The sequence below is a fragment of the Delphinapterus leucas genome, chromosome 17 (assembly GCF_059928025.1).
Source record: "Delphinapterus leucas isolate spDelLeu-1000000601 "Yukka" chromosome 17, BTC_Dleu_Yukka2, whole genome shotgun sequence".
Lineage (NCBI taxonomy): Eukaryota > Metazoa > Chordata > Mammalia > Artiodactyla > Monodontidae > Delphinapterus > Delphinapterus leucas.
This window is the reverse complement of record NC_143145.1, coordinates 77,416,934-77,444,354: the sequence shown is the minus strand read 5'-3', so window position 1 is coordinate 77,444,354 and position 27,421 is coordinate 77,416,934. Positions and strand designations below refer to the sequence as shown.

The 27,421-nt window shown below is 42.9% G+C and overlaps 1 protein-coding gene and 1 long non-coding RNA gene across 7 annotated transcripts in view; one reads left to right on the top strand and one right to left on the bottom strand.

Annotated features, from left to right (window-relative positions):
* Positions 1-5,374: 5,374 nt before the first annotated feature.
* Positions 5,375-26,460, bottom strand: LOC111185600 (uncharacterized). 4 transcript variants are annotated; one of them, XR_016388554.1, is made up of 3 exons: positions 26,087-26,460; positions 8,938-9,100; positions 5,375-5,650 (listed from the first exon to the last, which is right to left on the bottom strand). It is a non-coding gene; the product is annotated as an uncharacterized LOC111185600 (long non-coding RNA). The 4 variants fall into 4 exon arrangements; XR_002647606.2 differs by lacking the exon at positions 26,087-26,460 and adding an exon at positions 10,821-10,959 and having other exon boundaries at positions 8,938-9,106; XR_002647608.3 differs by lacking the exon at positions 26,087-26,460 and adding an exon at positions 10,821-10,957.
* Positions 25,604-27,421, top strand: part of NKAIN3 (sodium/potassium transporting ATPase interacting 3) — a 524,566-nt gene continuing 522,748 nt past the window's right edge. For all 3 annotated transcript variants that reach the window (XM_089899105.1, XM_089899104.1, XM_089899106.1), the window contains exon 1: positions 25,604-25,932. In XM_089899105.1, coding sequence (XP_089755231.1) covers positions 25,879-25,932 — 54 coding nt within the window. In that variant the 5' untranslated portion in view covers positions 25,604-25,878. The remainder of the gene's footprint in view (positions 25,933-27,421) is intronic.

Sequence of the window (27,421 nt, the reverse complement as noted above, 5' to 3'; positions counted from 1 at the left end):
ATCTCATCGCCTGACCTAACCCACACCCTCCCCAAGCCCAACCTTGTCCTGTTAGCCACTCTGCCCAGATTCCACCCCATCAAAGAGGCATCTGTATGTGTACCTGGAGAGCAGCCAGAGACCCAGAGCACACTCTCCTGCGCTTTCACCTACTGCCCTGCAGACGATGCTGGTTGCATGTTAAAAAAGGCCTGGAAGGTTTTTTGTTTTTTGGTTTTTGTTTTTTTCTTTGCAAACTGTGACCTTGCATTGTTTAGAGGGGACCCTTCTCTCCCACCATAGTGTTTATCACAGTGCATATCAAAGCCTGGCCACACTGAACTTGAAATCCTTCCCCAGAGACAGGAGGCAGGGGTTGTGGTTAGCACAGGGCTTGAGGGTGACAGTCCAGGTTTAATTCCTGTTTCTTAACCAATGGTGCATTCTTTGTCAAGTTAAACCAGCTTCCTGTGCTCTTCATCCTTAACAAGAGGAAATCATCTCTTTCATGGGCTCATCAAAAGGATGACATTTGGGTTTTATGTGTTTGTATACATAGTATGCATTTTGTTTTATACACTGTAAATGTGTATAAATGCACTGTAAATGTTCTGGAAGTATCCCAGTGCGTGGCAGCTGTTAGCCTGCTGGGTCTTTGCCTGGTCTTCTCCATCTTCCCTGAGTGCACCTCTCCCCCTTTACAGGCTTCCCTCTGGCCTTCCCTCTGACGTGTCCTGGACGAGTGCAGTCAAGGTCAGTCACAGCACGGCGTTCATAGACCAAATGTAGTCATAAGTGAGCCATCGCCAGATGCCTTGTGAAAATACAAATGTCTTCTGTACTTCCCACCATGTGTCACTCTAGTAACCCTACTGAGAAAGAAAATCATTTAAATCTCACACGACTTGTACGAAATCCATGCTGTGCTTTTCTAATGCTAAACAAACATCTTGATAAATCACTCTCGTCTCTACCATGAGTGGAATCTATGCAGACCAGGCAGGGTTAGACACACAGGCAATTTACTGAGGAAGTGCCCTGAAGGATAAAGAGGGAGGGGATAGGAGTAGGAGAAAGGAGTCTTTAGACTTAGACTGTCCTGCAGGGGTGGTGGCTCCTGTGACAGCAGAGGGGAATGGAAGGACTGAGAAAAAGGAGCCTCAGACCACTGTGTGGTTCTGGGATGGGCTCACCAAGCTGATAGAAAGTCCCCAAGCCAGGGTGGCTTGTGCGAGGAGCCCCACGTCTGGCACATGTAGACTCAGCCCAAGCTGCCCCGCCGTCCTCAGTCATTGATGGGAGGCAGCAGGGGGAAGCGGGGCCTCAGCATGGGCACCTGAGAGCACTCGGAAGCAGCAGCTGGGGGCTGTGAGTCTTCCACAGAAAGTTCTCGTGATGAGAGGTATTAGTGAAGCATCTCCACGGTTCTCACAAACGTTTTTCTCCTCAAGCGGCACTATGCTGTGTTGGATCTTCGGGCGTATATGATTTCTGGCCCAGATTCTCTCAAGAGCTTGGAGTAAATTTGTCCAGACCAGCAGACTTGGACTCAGTCAGAGCTAAGCGTGTTAAGCCAACACATCTAGATTCAATGCAAAATGCCAAATCCTCAGAACAAGGCTTCATCCGCAAGGGCGTTTTGAGTGTGGCAGGAAGAGATGGTTGATCTATTCAGCACTCATTATCTCTCTCATGAATGACATTTGCCTCAGCCCAGTCACTCTTGCCCTGCCCCAGATGTGTAGGATTTTAAATAAATAGTTAGCTAAGTTTTAGGTCTGCTGAATGTTGATCTCTTCTGAGCAGTTGATTGCAGATTTTTTTTGCTGCATCATTGGGCTTTGGCATATAACCAACTCCAGGTGTTTCAGGAAATGCCTTTAATGATCTGGAGCTTTCTGTCTCTTTCAGTGAATCACTCCTTCATTTTTCCACCCCCTGCACATTTCTTGTTAAGAGATGTTCATGTTAGCTGCAGTTGGCAGGTTGAGTAGAGAGCCTCAGACTGCGCTTTTAACAGAGAGCTTTGTCTCTGGCCTGTGGTTTATCAGCCTCACTGGCACTGTGATGAGTTTGCCAGGCTCATCTTTTGTTTCTATTGATGAGCATTGGGCTGCAATTTTTTTTTTCCAGGAGGGAGTCTTTCTCTGTCTACAGATCAATTTGGACTTGACGTTTAAAGCTAAGACTTCCTTCTATTTCTGAGCAGTTTTGTTGATATCACTTTCTATACTCTATCAGTTCCAATGCTCTTTAGTATCTTTTCTAATTTAACGTTAAGAGCATGGAAGAAAATATAAACACCCTGGCGGTTTTGAGACCTCTGACACTCCTGTATTAGTGAGTTGCACTTTATCTGTTTTTTCTTTCTGATAACCAAGGAGCCAGATAGGTTTTATTTCTTCAACATCCTATCTCATGGCTACAAATTAAATCCCATGCATTTTCTTCTTCCAGGTGGAGTGATAGAGTTACCTAATTTTCAATTTTTGGTGTGAGGCTGCACAAATGACCCTTGACTTTGTCTCCCAAAAGAGACCTGAGTGGTGGCTTTGATCTGATAGAGAGATCAAGTACACAGTGTCTGACAGTTACGGTGGACAACTCTTCGCTGCTTCTCAAGAGATGAGGTCCAGGTATCAGAATAGCATCCCAGCCTAAGCAGCCAAAGTCTCAGAGATGATGTCACTGGATAAAACCTGTTCCGCTCTGAAAAGAATATTTCCTCCTTCGACCCTCATCTGCCTTCTTATTACAGTCATTATTTAAAGATATAAGTGCTTCACAAACAGTAGTTCATTATTCCTCAAATCAGTTTATGAGGTAGAAAAGGAAATGGGAGCTTCAAGGCTTAATCTCTCATAAGGTCTGAGACGGTGATTTAAAGCAATCGTTGGGGCCCTTCTACTTCCACCAAAGCAGTGTGATCATTCTACTAATATTTGTTTTCACCTTTCTTTTTATATACTCTCTTATTTTTAATTGGGTAACAATTGTCTGACATACGGAGTCAAAGAGAAGTGTATCACTGATGAAAATACATGAATAATGTTACACATTATAGAGTGTCTTCCACTGTGTGTACACTTTTCTTTTCCTGGCTACTTTATTCTATTTATTTATAGCAAGTGAAAAGAACTTTTTTTCCTTTTCATTTAGATACATTTGTTATTTGTTCTATTGAATGTTCTGTCTGCTTTTCCTGGCCACAATGTCTGCTGTTTTATATTTTTGTTTCTTGTCTTCCATCAGTGTGGCCACTTAGCACACTGCCATGTTTCAGGACTGGAGGAAACACAAAGGCAGTCTTTCTCCTCTCCCTGACCTTGAGGTCTGATATTTAAGGGGGCTTCTTGCACTGTGTCCCCACATGACAATAAGAATGGTATAAATGCCTTGGAACCACTTTCAGTTCAATTCCATTAAGTGAAAATTTATGGAAAGTAGTTCCATGGAGTTATAGGGACGCACCTTTTATGATTATTATTATTGATTGCAATAGGTTTCAGTCCCATTCTAATCCTGGTATTCAGGGTCCATGCGAGGGTGGAGAAGGTACCTGCGACCTTGGACTTGGCTGTTTGTTTTCCTACCATTTGTCCTTGAAGTATGAGTTGCAGGAAGTTTGTTCGACTCAGAGCCTGCCCTCCTCTGTGGGCCCCTGCATCCCAAGAGGCAATAAGTCCCTGCCTCAGTTATCCCAGGGCCAGGTACCAGGCAACTCGGGACCATCCCATAGCTAGGCTCCTGCTGAATGTATTCACACTAGCCAGTCCTTAACTGTTCACCTTAACCTGCCTTGCCTTTGCCAGGAAGCCCCCGGAAAGGTCTAGCCCAGGCTTTCCCCTCACTCCTGCTTTCTGCCTGCTCATCACCCGAGGCTTCCCCACGTGGGCCTGCGTCGTGTGCTGGGACCTGTGAGTATAATAAACCTTGTTTTCCCAAATCTCTCCTGTGTTTCCTCTTGTGGCTGCACCTGACTGGCCATTACATGAAAAAACAAAACAAAACACAGAACAGTATGGAATGTTTTAAATGTGCTCTCGGCTATTCAGAAATATCCAGTGGCAAGGGACATAGAAGTGGATTTTATTTTAATAGAAAGATTCTTCAACTATCCTTTTCACTTTATTAAACTCAGATACCAGGCACTGTCCTTGGCCCTGGGAGATACAGGGATGGAGAAGTTGTGACTCTGTTTCTCAAGGAGCACACAGTCAACTGGACAAGATACAGAAAAACAAATAAATGCCTTTTGTGTATTTGGTGCCCCATGAGAGGTGGAGAACTTGGGGGAGGGGAGACAAGAAGGGAGGGTTTGCATCCCCTTGAGCATCACAGAAGATTGTCTGGAAGAAGGGATGCTTATCTAGTCACCAAATATGTTACTTTTTTTAACCAGTTGTAATGATGTATATTGACAGATGTCCAAGATAAGAGGCTATATGTATGGCTTTCCAGGAAAAGTCAAGCATTTTGAAGAAGTTTCTTGAAGAAACAATTTCTCAAACTAAAGGATTTCAGAACGGATGGTGCTTGGGTGGTAAACCTGAGTGCTGAATAAAAGGCTTAAAAAATCCTGTACAGTTGACCTGTGAACAACGTGGGTTTGAACTGCATGGATCCAGTAATATGCAATACTTTTCAGTAGTAAATACTACAGCAGTACAAGATCCTGTGTTGTTTGAATCCACAGATGTGGATTCCAGGATATAGAGGAACCTCGGGATAGGAGGAGCCTCAGGATGTGGACGGCTGACTATAAGTTATACTCGGATTTTTGACTCTGTGGAGGGTCGCGGGGTCCCTAACCCTCATGTTGTTCAAGGGTCAATTGTATTCTTGTTGGACGTAAAGCTTAAGACGTTTCAAGTCTTTAATTATAGGTCATTTCTTTAGGTTTGACTCTACTCCTATAGAAAATATTCAACTTAATGAAGAAAAAATTATTATCCTCATCTCTACACAATAATGTCATTCACTTTATATTATAACTTCTTATTAATGTCTGTCCGGTTAAAAAGAGAAAGAGGGAGAAAGAACCAGGAATTGCCAACATATTATAATGAAAAGTATTAGTAAATACACTTTTTTTTTACATCTTTATTAGAGTATAATTGCTTTACAATGGTGTGTTAGTTTCTGCTTCATAACAAAGTGAATCAGCTATATGTATACATATATCCCCATATCTCCTCCCTCTTGCGTCTCCCTCCCACCCTCCCTATCCCACCCTCCCTATCCCACCCCTCTAGGTGGTCACAAAGCACCGAGCTGATCTCCCTGTGCTATGTGGTTGCTTCCCACTAGCTATTTTACACTCTTGATTATTGAGTGCCTGGTAGTGTCAAAGGCAACTATTACTAATCTTGTTGTTTTCAGAACATACAATACATACAGAATATAAGACGTCTTTATTCTGTGATTCATGAAAATTAGGTTCTTTGTTTTATGATCCCCTCACATACAAAAAGAGGAAGGTGGTGAGTCTTTTTTGAACTCCGTCTCTTAGGGAAGTGCTTTGTGAGCTGCATGGACTGCGTGAGGAGGTTCTTAGCCATGCTTAGTCAGGTTGCAAAGAACGCAGGATATGTGTGCCATCCAGATCTAGAGACGGTGCACAGCCTGGCTAAACAACTCCTTCATTCAATTCTCTTGCCTTCTCATCTGTCTGTAACACAATAAAGGAAATTAAAATCAGTGATTGATTGTGTTTCAGTGCATTATCATCAAGACCAAATACATAAACAGTGCACCAAATGAGAAGCTATTCAACCACATTCTTTTTTTTCCTGTCAATCTAACTTGGTGTGTCATGGGCCAAGTAATTGACATTTATTTTATTCAAAAGAGGAAAGGAAAATCATTTATTCCATTTGAGTGTTTCTCCTGTGTTAACAGAACATTCTGTTTTCCTTGAAGAATTTATATTTAGGAAAATATACAAAAATCTTTATTAAATGGAAATCGTTATCATATAACCCATTTGATAGCACTACTATTTCAGTTTTTTCCCTTAACTGTTTCTTATTAGTTTATTTATTTTAGTTCATAGAAATCTTAAGTGTGAATTCTGACATTTCAAATAGGCTAGGAAATTAATTTTCTTCATTAGAAAGGGTATAAGGCTGCTGTTGCTTTTATGGAACCATATTATCTTAGTGCATTAGATTTTATTTGGGAATCAGTTTGATACTCTTAAAATAGAAAAAAAAAGTAATTCAAACCCTTTTATTATCAAATTTCCTTCCAAGGATAAGGTTATGCCCTGGAATAATTGGCTCATATATTGCCTTTTATTTGGTTAATTACTCATGTGGTCATAAAGACATTTCGTATTTCTAAATGGGTTATGGTACCAATGGTGAATAAAACAAGCTGGTGTTATACAGCAGTTAGACATACAAAATGCAAGATGAATCTGGAGGAAAATTTGAGATTGTTTTAAAAATGGTCTTTTCTCCCCTCTGTTAAAGTATTTGTGACTTGATGATAGAAATAACTTTCCTTTATTTATATGATGATAATAGAAATGACATTCCTTTGTTTAGTTAACAAGTATTTATAGTGATCAGTTTTAGGGAAGGGAGCATTCCAGCCTCTCAGTGTTTACAATCTTTCTAAGGTGGGTTATGGTCATTCATGACAGACAGTGCTGTACTGATGCCAGCATGTCCCAGGGGCCATACAAAGTGTCACTTTTCTAACCATCCACCTAACAGCTTTGTTTGAAAAGGGGGTCCTGGGATAGGGCTAGCATTGTGGATTTTGGTCAGTACTCAAGTACTTGTACATGTGTATGGATTTCTCTAGGGAGATTTCTCTAGGAAGAAGATTTACCTGGTGGAATTTCTGTTTGTAAATATATATATATATATATATATATATACACACACACACACAAATATATATATATATATAACAATATATAATATATATACTTTTTTTCAATGTTACCATATATTGTCAAATTACTTTCCAAAGTGACAGATTTAAATTCCTCTTATCAGTATATGAGTTCCTGCCACGGTTTTATATTTTCAAACTGGCAACGATCGGCCTTATAGTTGTTAAATTGTACCTTGCTGTTTTAAATTATATTTCCATAACAACCCACTATTCTTTTTATCATCTTTTGTGAATATTGTGTCAGAATCTTTAACCATTTTTTTCTATTGAATTACTTACCTCATTGATTTGTAGGGATCCTTGATATACAGTGGATATTATATTCTGCAGTTACATGTTTTGTAAATACCTAATTCAGTGTTCTGGCTGGTATTTAACCTTTATTTAGGATGCCTAGAATTTAAAATTTTCATATACTCTAATTTATCAGTCTTTTCTTTGGCTCTTCCTATATTCTGGTATTTGTTTAATAAACCCTTTCTTACACCAAAGTCATTAATTTTCTATATATACTTTTAAATATTTTAAAGATGTGCTTTTCTTATTTAAGTCTTTAACCCAAGTAGGTTTTCATAATATGATACAAAATACAGATTTTATTTATATGTGGATAGTCAATTATTCCAGCATCATTTATTAAATAGTATGATTTTTCCACTGATTTGTCATACCTCAACTTTCATTACTAGTCCAAAATATTCAGTATATCCATTGATCTATTTTTTGATGCTACGCAGTTTTCCCCATTGGTTTATTAGTGTATCGTTAAGCCAAAGAAAGCTATTTTAATTATAACTTTATTAAGTTTTAATATTTGATAGAATATTATACATAATCTTGGCTTGTTCTTTCCATTGATTTTTCAATATGACTTTTAAGATAAAGTTCTAAGAAAAATACTAGTGGAGTATTTATTGGAATAACTATAAATTTATAGATTGCCATCTTTATGATTCTATGCCTTCCCAACCATGAACATGGTATACTCATGTTTTTTTTTTTGTTTGTTTTTAGGTATATATAGGTATTTATGTCACTCGATAAAATTAAGTGAAAGGTCTTACATGTGTTCTCTGGATTAATTCTTAGGTACATTAATGTTTAATATAAATGGTATATTTAAAAAATAATATTTTCTAATTAGTTGCTGCTGTTTTATAACAATTTCAGTGATTTTTTTTTACCTTGACTTTATACCTAAAAACCTTGTTGATTTGAATAGTGTTAACTACAGATTTTCTTGGGTTTTTATATGGGTAATTTATACGTCTCCAAACAATGACAATTTATGTCTTTTTCTGTTCCTGATTATATAACATTTCTTCATCCTGTCTGACTGTACTGGCCAGGAACTCTAGAACAATAATAAATATAAGGACGGTCAGCAGACATCTCTTTCCTTTTCTTAGTGTTTATAGAAAATATTGATTGTTTCAACACTAAATATGATAATGTTGATGGTTTTGTTATAGGTAAACACATCAGGTTAAGAAAGTTGTCTTCTATTCCTAGGTTGGTAAAAAGCTTGTAATATAAATGGGTATTGGATTTTATCATCATGTTTTTTTCTCACATCTTCTGAGACAATCCTATGGTTTTCCGCCTTCGATCTGTTAATGTGACAAATGACATGAAAAGAATTTCTATTGTTCAAGCATTCCTGCATTACTAGATAAAACCAATGCCATTATTCTGTATTACTGATGGATTTTTTATATGTATGGTCAATCTAGTTTTCTAACATTTTCAGGAGAATTTTGCACATGTACCCTTAAAGAAATTGGCATATCATTTCTATGTCATCTGCCAATGGGTGGACCTGACAGAAAGTCATACTGGTGGATGAGGGGAGAAGTTACTCTCTACCTGCTTCCTCTAAAGCTGCCCTCAGTGGTAGCTGCAGTGATATTAATGCTGCAGTGGCAACAGATCTGGAAGTCGTGACAACACTGATTTCAGCAGCGGTAGCAGCACTGAGGGATCCCCATGATGGAGGCTACAGGGAGGGAATGGGAATAATTCAGGAAGTAATGACAATATTAGCTACACCTGTAGCAGCTGACGTGTGAGCCCTCATGGTGGCAGCTTCAAAAACAGCAGTAATGGCTCAGCCCCAGAAACGCAACCTCCTAGGCTCCTGCTTAAGAAGCTGAACTTGGACATCTGAATGTTTGAAGTATCTGCCGCTGACCTTCAGGCAACGTTTTCACCCCTGCAACTTAGAAGAAACAGAGATTTCTTGTAGTGACTAATTTTCAAGCAACGCTACCTTTTCATCTTTTGCTCCACACACCCTCACAACTGATTTTTCTGTGAAATATAATAAATATGACTTATTTGTTAGCCCACACAGTGTTTTAATTTCTTAATTAACTGCAATTGTGGAAAAACTTGACAGTCGTTAGAGCAGGCAATGCTGTTTCTTCTCCCTGCAAGATAGCAGTTCGCTGATGCCGAGTCATGGCTTCCCCTTTAAACAAGTTCATCACATTTTCCATCCACGCTGCTTCCATTACCACAACTCCTGCCTGGCCCTACACACACTGATATTTGCCACGCCCACTGTAAATGGTAAACAAACATTGCAGGATTTCAGGAATAGCATCCATTTTCTTCACTTACCGAAGCAAGATGCATTTCAAAAGGTACATAAAGATAATTGCCTTAAACTTCAGTAGTAATGTTCAGAGCCACCTGTAGCTATTAAATGACAAGTAAATAGGCTAATCACATATAGTTTTAAAATGAATTGTTTGGAAACAGCAGGGTTTTGGGTTTTCTTGGTTTTGTTTTGCTTGTTATTTTAAGCCTTAAGTAAAAAATGACATTATTTGCTCCACATTCTCAACTCTTTGTAGCTTTGCATTTTTTTTCTTCCATGCATATGAATCCTTTGAAGTCAACCAGGGCTGACTACAGAGGACTGTTTGTGCAATCCAATCAGGCTAATTTCAATTTCAAGTGCAGCAGACAGGCATGCTTTTCATCGCCTCCTTTGTGAAGCTATGATGGATTGACTACTGTTGAGTTAGTAAGATTTCCAGGAAAGGACAGTACAAGTGCTGTCCTAAGCAGCCTGTTAATAAATAGACCTCAAGTCTTGAAATCTTCCACTTGCTATTTTATGTTAAGAGTGGAGTAAACTCCACTAAAGCACAGAATACATTTCACTTTGCAGTTTCCGCTGAAGAGCTACCGTTATTTACATTCTCATGTGTTTCTAATAAGAAGTACGAGGAAGAAAGCCCTGTATAAAAGAACATACAGGGGCTTCCCTGGTGGTGCCGTGGCTGAGAGTCCGCCTGCCGATGCAGGGGAGACGGGTTCGTGCCCCGGTCCGGGAAGATCCCACATGCCGCAGAGCGGCTGGGCCCGTGAACCACGGCCGCTGAGCCTGCGCGTCCGGAGCCTGTGCTCCGCAATGGGAGAGGCCACAACAGTGAGAGGCCCGCGTACCGCAAAAAAAAAAAAAACAACAAAACATACAGACTTGTAAGAGCAAGAACTGGTAAGAAAAAGAAGTAGAGTTTCATGCTGTCTAAACATATTCTTATTTGCTTTACCCATTTAAAAATAGTGCAATCTCTTTCAAAGATTATGGGTAGAATATGAAATAAGCACCTAAATAACCCTTTAAAATTACTTCTAAATGATTATGATGTGTGTGTTTGTGTTCTTAAGCATAAAAAATCATAATTTGAAAAGATGCATGAGCTATATTAAGCTCAGGAAAAATTGAAGTGTTTCCTAATGATTTTCTTTAATTTACTTTTTATTGCTTGAATTCTTCCAAAAGAAAGAGAAAAACAGAAATATCAAATAATGAACAAAGCAAAGGAAAAACAAAATACATTATGTAACCAAATCCAACATCAGTTCTCAATTAAAGTCAAGAGAATTTTAAAAATTGTACTGATCGAAATAATACCTACCTCTTACTGCGTATTCACCATGGGTCTGGAGCAGTTCCAACAGCTTTATATTACTTCGCTCATTTAAGTCTCATAGCACTTCTCTGTTAAAAACCTTTATCATGGTCCTCATGTTACAGAGAAGGGAAGAGAAGTAATGTAAGTTTCTCAAGGCCGTGGAGCTGCTTGCGCAAGATTTGAGCACAGGCAATTGGGCTCCGGAGGTTTTACAACACGTCACTGGCTCTCGTCTCCCAGATACATATGTTTACGTGTTGATTTACAGTCAAACTTTGCTAATGCTTCTTACATTAGACATGAACATTAGTCATGTTTTTAGGGGTCTCAGGGCACACCATGTCTGTCTAATTCGGTCCAATTCTGCCCCTCCAGGTCACCTTCAGTTTGGTTGAAGACTTGAAGGAGGAATTTGGTGAAGCTTGGGGAGAAGAGGGGCAGGTGAGTAAGACTTCACAGAGCAGTGGACTTTTTAGCTGATGCCTGAATTTGATGAAGAGTTCCCCAGGGAGAGGTGAAGAGGCCACATGCGTGGTGCCCGTCTGGAGCTTGGTAGTGGAAAGGGAAACCTTGTTGGACATTTAGTCGCGCCAGGGAGAAACAGTGGGAGAAACAGTAGGAGATGCAGATGGATGATAAAGAGCTTTGTAAACCATCCTTAGGACCTCACCCACACCTGCACCACAGCTCAGCAAGCAATAGTGGAAAGAAATCTTCCCCCAGGCTATGGGACACTTAGTGTGCCACGAAGAGGGAAGTTCTGCATCGACCCTGATAACACCTGAGACCTGCTCCAATTCTAGCATTAAGATAATGTTCATTATAACGTTCATATCAAATTTAGGAACCTTTTCTGGCTAGTAAATTCCTTCCCTTCTTCTCATCTTGGTAATCATGGGACCCAAGCCAAAAGTCAGGCCTCTCTGGCCACTTTTCACGGCTCTACTCTTCCACCCTCAGACGCTTCCTCAAACACTGCTTGCTCTTTATCTTCGCCCCTTAGACGGTGCCCAGTGGAATCCAAGATTACTGTGAACAAGTTCTTCTATATTTTCGTTATCTTCTTAGTATTCTCCTAGCACATCCTAACACTTCCATGAGGAGAAAGACTTCCTGGAAGCGGGGAGCTGCTCTCCGACCTCACCAGGTTCCTGCCAATTTCTGAACCTAGGGCAATCTACCCTAAGTCTTTTCCAAGAATAACTGCTCCATTCTTAAATAAAAATGTACCAAAGCCCATGGCATCAGGTCATAACACCACCTCTCTGCCCACTCGATATGACCTCCAGTCTCTGGGTCACACACCCTTCTGTATTTAGGGAGAACTGTAGTGCTTCGTTCATGGATTCTTTTCTCCACCCCAATTCCTGCCATTTTTAGGGAGACATAGTTCTCTGACTACTTGATGTCTATTTTCACTTCCGATCAATTTTTTTCCCCACTTCCTCCCATGATTGTGAGCTGGACCTTTATATCAGCCAGCATTCCTTCATCTTTGAAATCTCTAACTCCTACAGGTCGTCTTCTGAATGCAGCCCTCAACAGAAATAGATCTTGTTTGGGATGCTCTCTAGTTTTCTTTAAACTGAAATACTGCCCTTTCTGTCTCATTTTGTTTTTTGCTGCCACCATGTCGCTGCTTTCTGAGTCTCCTCCTGTGGTCTCTCTGACTCCATTTGTGGAGGATGGTAGTGCCTCATTTCCTATGTGGCCTCCAGCAGACAGTGATGGGGTTTCATAATGCAATCACTAATAGACATTGCATACCAGAGGATAAATACCTAAGAAAATTGCCAATAGGAAAGTGGTTTAGGACAGTGACTTTGTAAAGCATGTATTATGGAAGCAACAACTGGTGAAATTCCAGGGTCCTGCACCGATTAACCTTTACAAAAAATGTTATTCAAAGACATGCTTATTTGGGCTTGATAGCCAACCAAACATGAAAAAATATTTGAATTGTTTACATCAGCTCATTATAATCTGTCCTTGTGTGCCCAGCTGAAAACAATTTTTCCTGATAAAACAAGGTTTTGTTTTCTCTGTATTTCTCTTTAAAGAGACTTTATTTCATATATATTGTTGATCCATTAACCTTTAACTCACAGTCAACAGCACCATAACTCAGGCCTGAACAAAGCTTATCTAACACACATATTGGGCCTGGATACAGCCTCTTAAAGGGCTTGGAGCCTAAAGGGGGTGCTGAAGACAATGTAACATCTAATTTCCTGTAGAAAAGGTAAAATTCAACTAGGCCTGCTCTCGTGAAACTTACATCCCTGGGCTGAGAACCATCTGACAACTTCAGGGCGAAAAACCCAGGCCCTCTTTAGCCAAACACTTTAGAAATAAGACTGTATTCTGGGCAGAGCTGCTGGACTTCATTAGCCAGGTTTTTGCCCCAGGTATTAAAAAAATACATATAGGGCTTCCCTGGTGGCACAGTGGTTGAGAGTCCGCCTGCCAATGCAGGGGACACAGGTTTGAGCCCTGGTCCGCAAAGATCCCACGTGCCGCGGAGCAACTAAGCCCATGCACCACAACTACTGAGCCTGCGCTCTAGAGCCTGTGAGCCACAACTACTGAGCCCACGTGCCACAACTACTGAACCCTGCGCACCTACAGCCCATGCTCTGCAACAAGAGAAGCCCCCGCAATGAGAAGCCCGCGCACTGCAACGAAGAGTAGCCCCCGCTTGCCGCAACTAGAGAAAGCCCACGCACAGCAACAAAGACCCAACGCAGCCCAAAGTAAATAAATAAATAAACTTATTAAAAAGAAAAACATGTAGTGATTCACCTCGCTGTATAGTATAAATTAACACAATATTGTAAAGCAATTATACTCCAATAAAAAGAATAAGGAACATTAAGATTGAGGACAGACTTATGGTTAGAACCTTGCTTGGAGTGCCCAGAGCTTTCCTTTCTCATTCAAGACCACAGTTAGCATTATCGTGTGCTTTTTAATATGAGGACTAAGCCATCTGCTTTTCCTTTTTAAAATTGTCTAATGATGTCTATGCTTAAAATTACAAATGACGGTGAAGTGTTATAGGGTATTTGTTGTATTTACCTTTATTTCCACCCTTAGACTCAGTAGTAATGACAGGAAATTTTGCCTGAATTTCTGTGCCTTAGACCAAGTAATAATGAGAGAAAAAATTGCCTGCCTTCTTCAAGTTAAGCTCAGAGGATCCACTCCTACTTTCTGCAGGATAAGTTAAGTTTACATCCATTAATAGCAGGTTCATATGTTGGTTATGATAAGAAGGCTGTGCTTTTTCCTGAATTACGCTTTTGCAGAGCATTTAGATAAAACTCATCCTCTCAGTTCGCTTACAAATACTTAGTAACTTAGTCATTTTACATAAACTGCTTCAATTTCAATGAAGAATGTTTTTTCTTAGCATGAGATATAAGCATACATGAATTTAAAAGCAGATCATCTTTATGTCTGTTTCTTCAAGGATATATTGAAAATAGGATTTGCTAAAAACGCCAACGATACTATAAAGTATTCAATGGCATCCATAAAAAGGTAACAGCAGACAAAAGTATTCTGCAGCACTTGGATCAGAAATAGGGTCCGCCAGCTTTTGAGGAAGTGGCAGGCTAATCTAGAAGACTTATCTGCATGGGCATCTCAAGAAGCCCCCAGCAGATGGTGCTAGCATGAGACCCTCCTTGGACAGGGATAAAGGGCAAAAGTTTCTGGTAGCAAATGTTTGTTTCACCACATGCATGACTTTTTGGATTAGCATCATCAATGATTCCCATTTGGGCTCAGAAGAAATCTCCCCTCCCCACCACTGTCCACTTGCCCATCCATTCATTCAACATTTTTTTTTTTTTTTTTTTGCTGTACGCGGGCCTCTCACTGCTGTGGCCTCTCCCGTTGCGGAGCACAGGCTCCGGACGCGCAGGCTCAGCGGCCATGGCTCACGGGGCCCAGCCGCTCCGCAGCACGTGGGATCTTCCCGGACCGGGGCACGAACCCGTGTCCCCTGCATCGGCAGGCGGACTCTCAACCACTGCGCCACCAGGGAAGCCCTCAACAAACATTTTTAAAGTTAGGAAGTAGGCTAGGAACAGGGCAAGCACAAAAAATGAGCCAGGACTTCTGCCTGTGACAAACTAGAGGAGTCCTGGAGGATTCTGACACGATACGCCTGTGCTTTGGAATTATAACTCTGTATTTGAAATGAAGGTTACTGTCAACTCTTTTTTTTAAAGTACTCTAATCTCCCTACCTATTGTGATTCACGGATGTGAGAAATTTCTCAGTGTTCTTATGACTATCTCCTCTTCCTTTACTACCATGATAGGAGGAAATAAGATATAGCATTTAAAGAGTTGAATATATTTCTTCTCCCTGCACTTTCCCTCCTCTGCTAAAGAAACAGCAGAAGTCAAATTCCTTTGTCACTTATTGAACTATAGCATGTAAGAACAGCTATCGTGGAGCCAGGTTCTTTTGCACCTATTGCAAATCCTCAGTTCATGAGCAGAGAATGTGTATCACTGGAGAAATCATGTGTAGTCATATTATATGGCTAAAAAGAGGCATAACAAAATCACTGAAGCGTCTTTTAAAAAATGGCCAACAATAGCATACTACATGCCAGGTATGTAGGGAAAAAGTCCTTGCAAACACATATGAAATAGTAATTATGCTATTTACTGTTAAACACATCTCTTATTGCTAGACCATATGCATAATATAATTATTTTACCTTTAAATTATATTACCTAATGACTTAGAATAAACTGATTGTTTAAGATTTGGTAATCTGGCCCACTTTAATACACTATGTTGAAACAATGAATTCAAGTTGAAAGAAGGAAATTATACCAACCTACATCCTATATAGGCTCATATAGCACTACTGCCCACACTGAGGCTGGCAGGGTCCAGCAGTGCTCATCTCCAGGCTGCTTCTGCTTCCCAAATCCCCCACTGCAGCAGGGTCCATGTTCACCATGCCCTGAGAACAGCTGAGAGTCTAACCGAAGTCATGTTCCCTGGCAAGTGATTGGGGAAATGGCTGACAATAAAGTCTTAAGAAATGACCCGCTTCATGGGCTTAATAGTAGGTTTTTCTGCTGTTAAGTAGGAGACTAGTGTGTACAATAGTTTCAAACATGGCTGGCTGAGCACCTTGGGGGCTTTTAAAATACAGATTTCTAGGCACCACCCTGATCCATTATTAAAAAACGATCAGGGTGAGAGAGTTACCATTTGCTTTTGTGATGCTGTACAACAAACACTGCTACAAAGCTCAGAGGCTCACACTGCTTTCTTGCTTACAGTTGTGTGAGTGGGTTGTGGCTCAGCTGTTGTGAACAGACTCACCTTCACTTCTGCCCACATGCCATTGGTCAGAGCAAGTCACATGACCAAGTCATGCGGTGCCTCAAGTCATGAGTGAGCTTGATATATACTCTGCCCAAGGGAGCAGGGTGGGGGGAGGAGCATTTGAGGGTTGGTGCTGAGGGACTAGGTGTGACAAACGCTACAGGTGACCCTTATGAAGTCTGTCCTGTATGTGTTGGAGGATTGCTATTCTGGTGCCACTAGAGGATATAAGGGAAATAATGGGCTCCATTCTTTCGGTAACTCAGCAAGTATGTATTGTCACTAATACACACTGTCCAAAGACAGAAGAGGAAATAGAGCTCATGTAATTCAATAATAACGGATAATTAAGATGGAAAGGGAACAAGAAAAGGGGTACCTTATACAAATTGAGCATGGGCACGAGCCCATCAGGGAAGGATTCTCAGAGGAGGCAACATCTGAGCTCAGCAACCGTGACGGGTGAACGTTTCCTAGAGAAGGGAAGTGCATGAAGGGGAGGGAGTACTCTAGTGGAGGAGGTCACAGGACAAAATGAGGAACTTAGAAGCAGCATATTATATCTGGCTACGTGTTCTCCATAATCCTACTTCTTTCTCCTCGTGGTCTCAGAGCTAGATTACCTTTGCCAGCCTCCCTTGAACTTGGATATGGCCATGTGGCTGAGTACTGGCCAAAGAATAAGCCCAGAAATGCTGTGTATTCCTTTCCAGGTCTGGTCCTTAAAAACCTTCCATAAGCAAACCTCCCCTCTCTCACTCTTTCCCCTTCAATCAGCTGAACGGGAGGAGGGTGAAGCCAAAAATTGGAAGAAGCTGAGTCACTGGACAATCACATGGAAAGTCTTCCGCATTGACTAGTGGCGCCGTGGTTAAGAATCCGCCTGCCAATGCAGGGGACGTGTGTTCGAGCCCTGGTCTAGGAAGATCCCACATGCCGTGGAGCAACTGAGCCCGTGCGCCACAACTACTGAGCCTGGGCTCCAGAGCCTGCGAGCCACAACTACTGAGGCCCGCATGCCTGGAGCCTGTGCTCTGCAGCAGGAGAGGCCACCGCAATGAGAAGCCCACGCACCGCAGCGAAGAGTAGCCCTCGCTCGCCGCCGCTAGAGGGACCCCGCGCACAGCAACAAAGACCCAACGCAGCCAAAAATAAATAAATAAATATATTAACAACAACAACAACAACATTTGTGTGAGGGAGAGAGAAAGTTTTATTGTCTAAAGCCACCAAGATTTAGGATTTGTTTGTTACAGCGGCTAATACTACTTGCCTTAACTAACAGAGATAATGTGTTTTACTGATGGTAAACGATGGCTATGAGGCAGAAAAAGAGGTTAACAGTCACTGACTCGCTGTGTTACTTGCTTATTCTAGATACCTCTGTGGTTAGTTTGAGAACCAAGTGCATTAAAAGATATAACAGCACTTTAGCACTATAAATCTGGGCAAAGCATTAATGTTAACATGCAGTGTTGCCCAGTTGAAGGGTTGGTTCACGCTACAGAGACTGTCGGCTCAGAGCAATCATTTATAGGATGCATTTATGGCAGAAGAAGCATGACAGTGTGTTCTGGTAGCTTTTTTATTTCTAATGGGCTTTGACGTGTATTCCCAAAGGTTCAAGCTTAACTGTCGCTGAGACGGGCCTCTTTCTCCATCTTTCAACCTTAGACATGCCTTTTCTCCAACGAGACTTAAGAAACAAAACCCAACTCATTAATCAGTGTGTCATCACATGACTGGAATTAAACAGTAAAGCAGTAAAACCTCTGAGCTAAAGCGACAGCAAGTATCACAGGTGTGTTCTTCTGCTTCCATTTCAGAGTACGACACCATCTGGAAGTTGTTCTTTCTGCCAAAAGGAGTAGAAACATAAAGGCTCACCTTTCCTTTTCGAAATGAGGGCTCACAGAGAACTGAGCTTTGCCAAATGGAGAAAGGAGGAGGTGTCAGGGACCGATGAGGGGCACCCAGGAGTAACCCTTGCCAGCAGTGACTTTTTCTGAATGTAAGAGTTGGTAACTTTGTACTGAAAACAGATGTTGAGCTGCACACAGGCAGAGACTGAGAATAATTAGCATATAATTAGAATAAGAGTTTTGTTGCGAGGGCAAGATTACTTCATTGGAGATCATCATTATACAGGATATCTAGAAGTAGCTGGGCAGAACCCATCAATGTTGGAAGAGAAATACAGGCATGAGCAAAACAGAGTTAGTTCTTTTCGTCACCTCTTGCTGAGAGTGGCTCAGATCCTTTGTGAGGAAGAAACGGGAAATTCATGTCAGCATCCCACTGTGTAAAATTTCTTGTACGCAGTATATTGTGACGTTTGGGTTAGCGCTTGTGAGCTGTGGGATGAGTCATTACCTGCTCATCTCTTTATGATTTTTATAAAATCGATTTAAAGAATCACTTTAAGTTGTTTTCATGTATAAAATCCAGGTTGCATCCTACTGATTACTTAGTCAAGGTACCGGTGCCAAGAATGGGACACCAGGTGAGTGTAACCATGTCTTACTTTGGCCTTTTATGGAAACAGTCCCTTAGATGAAAATTCAAATGCAAGCAGTTTGTTTGCGAGATGATCCCTGGAAACCACGGAAGAGGAGTGTGAACGTGAAACCGAGAAGGGGAAGAGCCAATAAAAGGTATTGGGTTGGCCAAAAAGTTCGTCTGGGTTTTTCCATAGGATGTTACAGAAAAACGCAAACGAGTATTTTGGCCAGCTCAGTAAATTATGAAACAAATTACCCCTGAGGGCCACGGAAGCTGGGGAAATGATACAGAATATGCACCTTTGACTCATCTTTGCCAAGTGTCGAGGCAGCTGAAGTATTTCTCTTCCAACTTCTATCAGTCAGGAGGTAGAAATTCTCTGGAGCCGCAGCCTGCCCTGCATGTGAAATCCAGGCGCTGCCGGGAGGAACTGGGCCCGTGTGCACCGAAATGGTAAGGACAAAGGGGTGCGGTGGGACAGCCAGAGCATCTACTACGAACCGCTGTTGGATGCCATCTTAACAAGACTTTTTCTAGACTGGATGTGCTTCTTGGGAAAACTGCTTTTGTGTATTTCCCACTCTGTCCCAGCACCACTGATTTGACTACGCACCTGAGGATCTGTTTGCAGGTACTCAGGACTGATTAAAACCAAGAATAGATTTCTGTGCCTTAATTAATTTTTATTTTAATCAACTTATTTTTATATATAACATATTCAAAACTGAGCTATATTTACAACTGTATTCAAAATCTGTCAGTTCCTTACCGCTGCTCTGTTAAGCCCGCTATGGAAAACATACCAGGCAAACCTAAGAGGTCAAAGGACACTATTTAATACAATGTATAATGTAGTGAGTTGTAACTCTTTCAGGTGAGACCATAGCCTTACTGAGGGCACTTTGGGATCTAGTAAATGCAAAGGGAATCTATGCCATTTGGCCCGGAATGCCACTTCTAATTTGCAAGACTGCCTCGGAATATCACAGTGATTTTACAAAGGACTACTCATTTTCTCTACTATCAATTTCATTTTTTAATTTTCCCATTCAAAAATATAAAGGGAAATTATATGATTGTATTGTCTTTAATGGTTTTTAAAAATTCTCTAGATTTCTTGAGTAAAAATGCATGGGAATAAGCAGCAGCAGGTTCATTGTGATTTGAAATCATTGTATCACTGATTTTAAAATGAAAACAAATGTATGTTTATGCACATTGGTATATTTTGGGGGGATCATATATGCATATTATAATACCATGGACAAATTAAAAAAATCCATCATTTATATATACCTAAAAAATAGTTTGCTTGGGCTTCCCTGGTGGTGCAGTGGTTGAGAGTCCACCTGCCGATGCAGGGGACATGGGTTTGTGCCCCGGTCCGGGAAGATCCCACATGCAGTGGAGCGGCTGGGCCCGTGAGCCATGGCCGCTGAGCCTGCGCATCCGGAGCCTGTGCTCCGCAACGGGAGAGGCCACAACAGTGAGAGGCCCGCATACCAAAAATAAATAAATAAGTAAATAAATAAATAGTTTGCTTCATATTAGCCTGAGCTAATGCACTTTATATTAGGTTTTACGTTTCTGATGGGCCACTGTTCAGTATTGCATATGCTTGCTGTTACATGTGTAGCATATTTTATATGATTGTTTCTTACTTTTAACTACTTATTTTTAAGTATTATTAGACTTACAAAAAAAAGGTGTTAAAGTAAATTATAGAGATTCCATATACCTTCCTTAATGTTACCATCTCAGATAAACATTATATAATAATATAGGACCGATTCTGGAACCAGAGAGATGTGAACAAATCTGCTGCAAAGGTTCATCATCTTGTAGAGATATTCTCTCCACATATGGTGCTGAAATGGATAAAAATTTTAACATCCTTGGTTTAAAAACGAGAGAAAAAAGAAAAAAGATCTTTGCTTTCCTTTGAACACAATGTAATCCAATAGACAGACAGATAGATAGGTATCAATAGATAGATAATACATACATACATACATACATACATACAAAAACCGAGTTGGGAGGCATCAGGATTCACTGACTTTGTATTAATGTTCTCTTTTTTGCTTTCAGTCATGCCACCTTCTCTCGTTCTTTGTTGGATGTCTAGCTAAGCCACCATGCAGAGGAGTCTAATCTGATCTTCTGAAATCTTGAGAAAAGCAGAGGGCAGGGGAGCAGATTTTAATGGTAGTAAAGGAAGTGTTTGTGTCTCTGATATGAGGGCTCTGACATAGTAGGCGTGTAGTAGCGTTTGTTGCACAGAAATCCCCAATGGTCGCCAATGTTTGGCAATAAACTACTGAGTGAGAAATGCTTGAACTCCTGGTGTCAGTAGTGGTGGCTCAGTTCATGATATTAGAAACACTCTACATGCATATCATTGCAATATTAATTATGATAATAGTAGCCACAAGATCAGTGCTGTTAGACCACTAAAGTGTGTGCTAGGTAAATATTGAGGCTTTGTTTTTAACCCAAACAGAAATTTAAAAAGATGGTGCTTGGCTATCCCTTTCAAATTTTAAAACTAGCTATTACTAATAATTCTTGAAGCAAAATATTCCAAAGAAATTTCCTCGCTTTCTCCTTTTGTAATTCTCGAATCTTCCAGGCTTTCTGGTGTCCTTAAAAACACTCTTACATCCCCTATCCATCTTCCACTTCTTTTTCACGTTACCTCCTAATAAAACAGCCCTTTGGGGGGGTCACTTTTAAATACTATGATGTAAAGTGCTTATAATAGCAAGAAGTATCTCTCTCCCGTATCCCCAACACTCTGGGACATTCATTGCTATGCATAACAAGTGAATCAGTTCAACTAGAATTGACTGTGGCCTCAGCAGGCATTGGACAGCACACTGATGTACCACAGCCTTTACCGCCATGCACACACTCCACTTGTAGGTCTCCACATTTTGTTCCAGAGTGAACCTTATCTTTGCTCCAACTGAGCAGCCATCCTGTCATTACAATATCTGTCAGATATTCATGAAGTTAAGCTAGTTGCAGGAGGATGTGTGGAGGATGTAAATTTTCTTGCTTAAAAAAGGTGCCAAGAAGGGCCCACCATCAGCAGGCACCAGGGCAAAAAACACACATTTAGTGGCACGTTTGGGAACTTTTCTCAATGGACATAGAAGAACACTTGATCAAACTGCACACTATTTCATTCAAACAAAAATGCAGACCTGGAAGTCTTCAAAAAAATTTTTTTTAAAAAGCAGTGAAATAATTAAGGAGGAACTTTAATTCCTTCAAGCTGGTGTCTCAAATCTTAGTATTTGAAGTCCTGTGAAATCTAGACATCTGCACTTCTGAGTCTGGTCTCTAGGGACACTCTCTTAACTCAGTTATCTCACTCTTCCTGTGCATAGATATTTTGCTTCTCTCTCAACTTTAAGGGGGACAGGACTGGAGTTTCTCAAAAGGAATTTTACCAAGATACTGAGAAATAAAAAGAAGAAAGAAAAAACCCCATAGACTCTGATGTCATTAGGGTATGTCTGCCTGTGTATACGTATATGTTTCATACTTACTGTATTCTACATATATGTGTGTATACGTATATAGTCAATACTGTGCGCAAAGTGTTATGCTAAAAATGTGCACATGTTATCTTTTTTAATTCAGCAAATGTTGAGTTGAACTATTGTTATAAGCACTAGAGAAACAGCATTGTTTTTGAGTGGCGGAGATGGGAAATTATAAACAAAGCAATGTTTTGATTGAAAATGCAATAGACTGACTGGGGTGTTAAATCAGATGGCGTGGTCAGCAAAGGCCTCTATGGATGTGACATGAGGTGAGGGAGCAAGACACATGTAGGTGGAGGATGAAGAAGAACTGTCAGGCTTATTCCCATGGGGCAAGTCATACATCATGCCCACTTTACACAGGAAAATGAGGCCTCGAAGTGAAGCAAAGTGACTTGTCTGAGATTCTACAGTGAGGAATGACACAACCAACCATACATTGGATTAGTTGATCCTTAGATTATTATTTCTTCATTAATAACTTTTCCAAAATCCTCCCTGGGCCCCACTGTTTCCATTGCTCAGTCACGGTCTACTCTCTTCTCCTCTCCTCTCCCCTCCCCAAGAGACAGGTAATTCCCTTAGTGACAGCACTTGGTGATAGCACTCAGTGCCAAGTGGGCCCCGCTTCATTGACCTTCTGCTTTCCCTTCCTACCTCCAAGCCTCTGGGGGAGGAGAGGTAGTATATCACTTAGCTCTGCAAACTTGGCAGCTAGCATAGCCTTTGACATAATAAGCAATTACGAAAAGAAGAAAGAAGTATTTGAGGGCAGCACTGAGGAAGAAAGGAAACAAAGAAGGAAGGGAGGACGATTTTTAGTTCATGATGGAATTCAATTTAGAAAAGGAATGAGAGACCGAAGAGAAAAACAGAGGTAGTTTCACACACTTTCTAGACTTATTACTAGCACTGTGCCATCTCTGAGTCTTTCCTCTTCCTCTCTTTCAAAGCCAAATGCACTTTTCAACTGTCTTTAACTGTACAAGGAAGAAACGCCAATCTGGGTCTATCAGTAGAGAGGGCAGTGGGAAAGGGAAAGGTATAGGAGGACCCTCCTGGTTCCCTGGAATCACACCACGTGAGTGGCACTGACTCTGAAGATGGGGTAAATGCAAATTACTATGCCTGCTTCCCAGTGGGGAGCAGGTAGTGCCAACAGGTGTCACTCGCACCCTAAGATCTAAAGGCAGTACGGTGAGCACGCACCTCAAGGAGCTCTTGAGTCACATGACCTGGCTTTGAGCTCCTCTTCCTCCATTCAGTAGCCCTGGGATGCCCTGTTCCCATTTCCACATCATTGCACTGGGGATGCTCATAGCACCCATTTCATAGGCTGTTCTGAGGGTTTAATAAATGAATACACATAAAGTACTCAGTCTGGTGCCTGGCAAGGACGCTGCAAATTTGGTACTTCCTAAAAAATAAATAAAACGATGAAAAAAGGATACTGGGGTAAACATATGTAAATGTGGAGGGAAAGAAGGGCCATTATGTTTAGTATCATCATTCATCACAATCCCTGATCATGAAGAGGCTGTGATCATTTCTGGAAGTTGTAGGTAGACTAGTTCATGTTCTCTCCCTCTTCAGCTGCCTCCAACAGCTTTCAGAGGGGTCAGTGGCCTGGAACTTTCTGTGTTGTCCTTTTCTATATGCTAAATTATCTATTTGTCAGGGTCTATTTTTTCCTGTTGTTTTCATTCATCATGAATGGTGACGGTTATGTTTATTGTGCATAAAAGAAGCATGCCCTCATGATCTCTGATGTCTTAAAGGTTGGGTTTAAAAAAAAAAAAAGGAAAAAAGGCTTCTGCCTCTATTAGTCCCCTTCTCCCAGACAATGGACAGAGGTGGAATCTAGCAACTCGTGTTCTTGACCCCTTCATTGACCCGAATCTTCAGACTATTCCGTGTGTCCCTACTAGCATTTCAAAGACATCATGCAACCATTTTCCTGGGAGCTCTGTTTTAAGTTATAAACCTCAGTCCTGAAGGAACGGTTTAGAAAGAGCCAGTTAATTTCAAAACAAATAAAAACCAAACTCCCGGCAATGTGTGAAGGATTGCCTTGAGCAGAGTTTCCCTGCACGGAATGAATTTTTAAAAACATAGAGATCTCTGTCCTTTTCTCACTAACCTACCACTAAGGACCCAGGAGGGCCGCAGTGGGTTAGAACGGGGTTTCAGTGCCAAGATCCGCAGAAAACCTCTTGACACAACTGGCCGGGAGGCTTGTTCCTGCCCTTCCAGGTGCGCGAGCCCCGTGCGTTGTTCCACCAGGTACAGCAAACGTGCCCATGAAATCTGACACCGAGCCTGAAGAAACTGAATCCTCCGCAGAACTCCTCCGCTCTAATCTATTAGGTGAGAGAGAGAGCAAGAGAGCCTCCTTGGGGTTCATGGAGAGTTTGTCCTGGATCTTAACCGTCCGGGACCAGGTCTTATTTCCAAGACCCTTCCAAACAATTTCATTCTCTCTAGGGAGAAATCATATTTATCCTCACCCAGGAAACATTCTCCATTCCTAGAAAAAGCCACGCGTCCTCTCCTTTCACGCCTGGTGATAATCTCTACAGCATTTTAGTGGAGAAAACTACGCCAGGTCTCCTCGCGGCGTCCCGCTCCATCCCCGCGCTCCCGGCCGGCGCACCTCCTCGCCGCAGCATCGCCCGCCTCTCGCCCATCCAACTCGGTCAACTTTCCCCCTGAGACTCCGGCAGGGGCGCCCTCCGGGCAGCCGGCCGCAGCGGCAGGGGCGACCCTGGCCCCGGGATCCCGGAGCCGCGCGCCCAGCGCCGGCCGAGCGGACGCGCCCGCGCTCGCAGCCCGCCGTCTCGGAGCTCGGCCCGCGCTCCGCCGCGCTCGCCCGCCCTCGGCTTCTCGCCTCCGGGCCCGTCTCCCACGGGCACCACGCCGTCTCCACTCCCACCGTCTCTACCTCCGGGGCACCTCAGCCGAACCCGGTTCCCTCCTTCGCACCCGCCTCGACCACCTTCCCGACACCCAGCACAGCCCCCAGCGAGAAAGCCCCGCCCGGGTCTCCCCAGTTCCACCCGCCGCCGAGGGTCTCCAGCACCCGCAGACGCCCCTGTTCACGCTCATTCATATTCATTCGCATTCTAATTTCTCCTCCTCGTCCTCCCTCTCCAGAGTCCAAACAAGACAGGCCGACCCTCCCCCCGGCACTCCCTTCCATTCATCCCTTCCCGCCACACGCACACGCACACGCACACACACGCACGCACACGCGCGGCCCTCTCCACTTTTCAGACGCCCACCTCCTACACACTCCCCTCCCCTAAACAGACTTCCACCCACTCACCATCTGTAGCCTGCCTTCCGCCCCCGCCCCGCCCGCCCGGCCCGCCCCCCTTCCAAAGAAGCAGACCTGCACAGCGGGCGGCAGGGACCCTCGCCAGACGCTCGGGTCGTGCTCGCCGTCCTGACCTCTGCCCGCCCGGGAAACTAACAAAGGCGGCGCGCGAGCCCGGCCCCGAGAGCTGCGAGCGGAGCCCGCGGGGCGGTGGAGCCTGGGCCGGGCCGGGCGAGCGCCGGGCGGGGGCTGCTCAGGAGTTCGGAGGCAGCGGCGCCGGACGACGCGGACCTCTGGCGGCGCGCGCCGCTCGGACAACGCGGGCACCATGGGCTGCTGCACCGGGCGCTGTGCGCTCATCGGCCTCTGCGCGCTGCAGCTGGTGAGTTCCTGCCCCGGGACCGGCCTCGCCGGCTCCCTCCGCGGAGCCGCAGCTCCGGGCGCCGGGCGGGCGGGCGGCCGAGCTCCGCGCTTCCGCCGGCTCCCACCCTCCCCGCCGCTCCCCTCGCACTGCCCTCCCCGCCGCGGGCACTCACCGGGTCGCCCTGCGGGAGGGCGCTGTCTCCCCGCGGCCCCGGGCACGGGGGTTCACGCGCCCCCGCCGGGCGTCGCCACGAGGTCCAGGGGCTGCTGCCCGGGCGCCGGGGAAGTGAGCGACTTCCCAGCCCCTGGGTTGGCCGGCTGGCTTTAGCACCTCCGCACTCCCGCTGAAGTTTCACAGGGGCTTGTGGGCTCTCTCTTCTCGGGATGGTTTCCAGTAACGTTGTGTAACAAGGTGCGTGGGAATGCCCAGGTCCGAGGAGACGGGGCGAGCTCCAAGTCTTAGTTAAGAGGCGGTTCTTCCCTCCTGCGGTTGAAAGCGGGTGATTGAGGAGTCTTGGATCTCCAGGAAGGAGGTCGCGCTGTGTGTTTTTAAACAGAGTGTTTCAGCCCCTGCCCTTCCAGTTTCTCTTTAGATTTTGTAGAAATGTTGCGTGTTCAGACAGCGACAGACTGACAGCTGTCATCAGGGAGAGAAGGCGCAGTGGCTTGCCAGGACGTGCATGGAATGGGAAGAGTGGAGATCGATAGGGCTTTCAGTGGGGAGCGAATGCTTATCTTCACATATGTCCTGTTGGGACCTAGACTGGGCCTGTGGTCTATTTCATAGTCACTTGAGGTCAAGGCCACAGACCTTACGTGTGAGACTTGTGTGTGAGAGATTAATAGACATCGCTCTTTTATTACACTTAATACAGACTCAGTAGATGCTCTGTAAAGCTTTCTTCCAAGTGTTGTTTTTTAAAGTCACAAACATTAGCTAGCATATTTTGACTAGCAAGAGGAAAAAGGTTTTCGGTGAGTTTGACCAAGTCATGTCAACCCTTGCAAGACTCATTAACTGAGGGATAAAATAATGCTCTTTCTTTAATAGTTAGTCCTTGTACCCACGAATGTTTTAAAAGGCTTCACTTTTCTCCTCCGTGTTTTACTCTCCCATTAAACCCTCACTTTAGAGGTGCTCTTCATTGTTTACATAATGTGTGCATAATTTATATATTTATAGATCTGGAATCAGTGAGTACTTTTCTTTAAATCTATGGAACAGTCCCTTTTGTCCTATTTAACAATAGGATGTATTTTATAGAGTTTCCTTGAAAAATAATTTGAAAATTCACTGGAACATGAATTTTTTTCATTAAGGAGAGAAGGTCAGAGGATAATTTACACTTTGGTTATTAGAAGTGGATGTGGCTTATAAGCTGGGAAAACAATAAATATTTAGTCAACCTTTGAATATGCAGAATTGTAGATGGGCACACTGGATTGTATAACCTATAGTAGCAGAATCCTTTCTGTTTTATGTGGAAGTAACATGGAAGGGTTTTTGA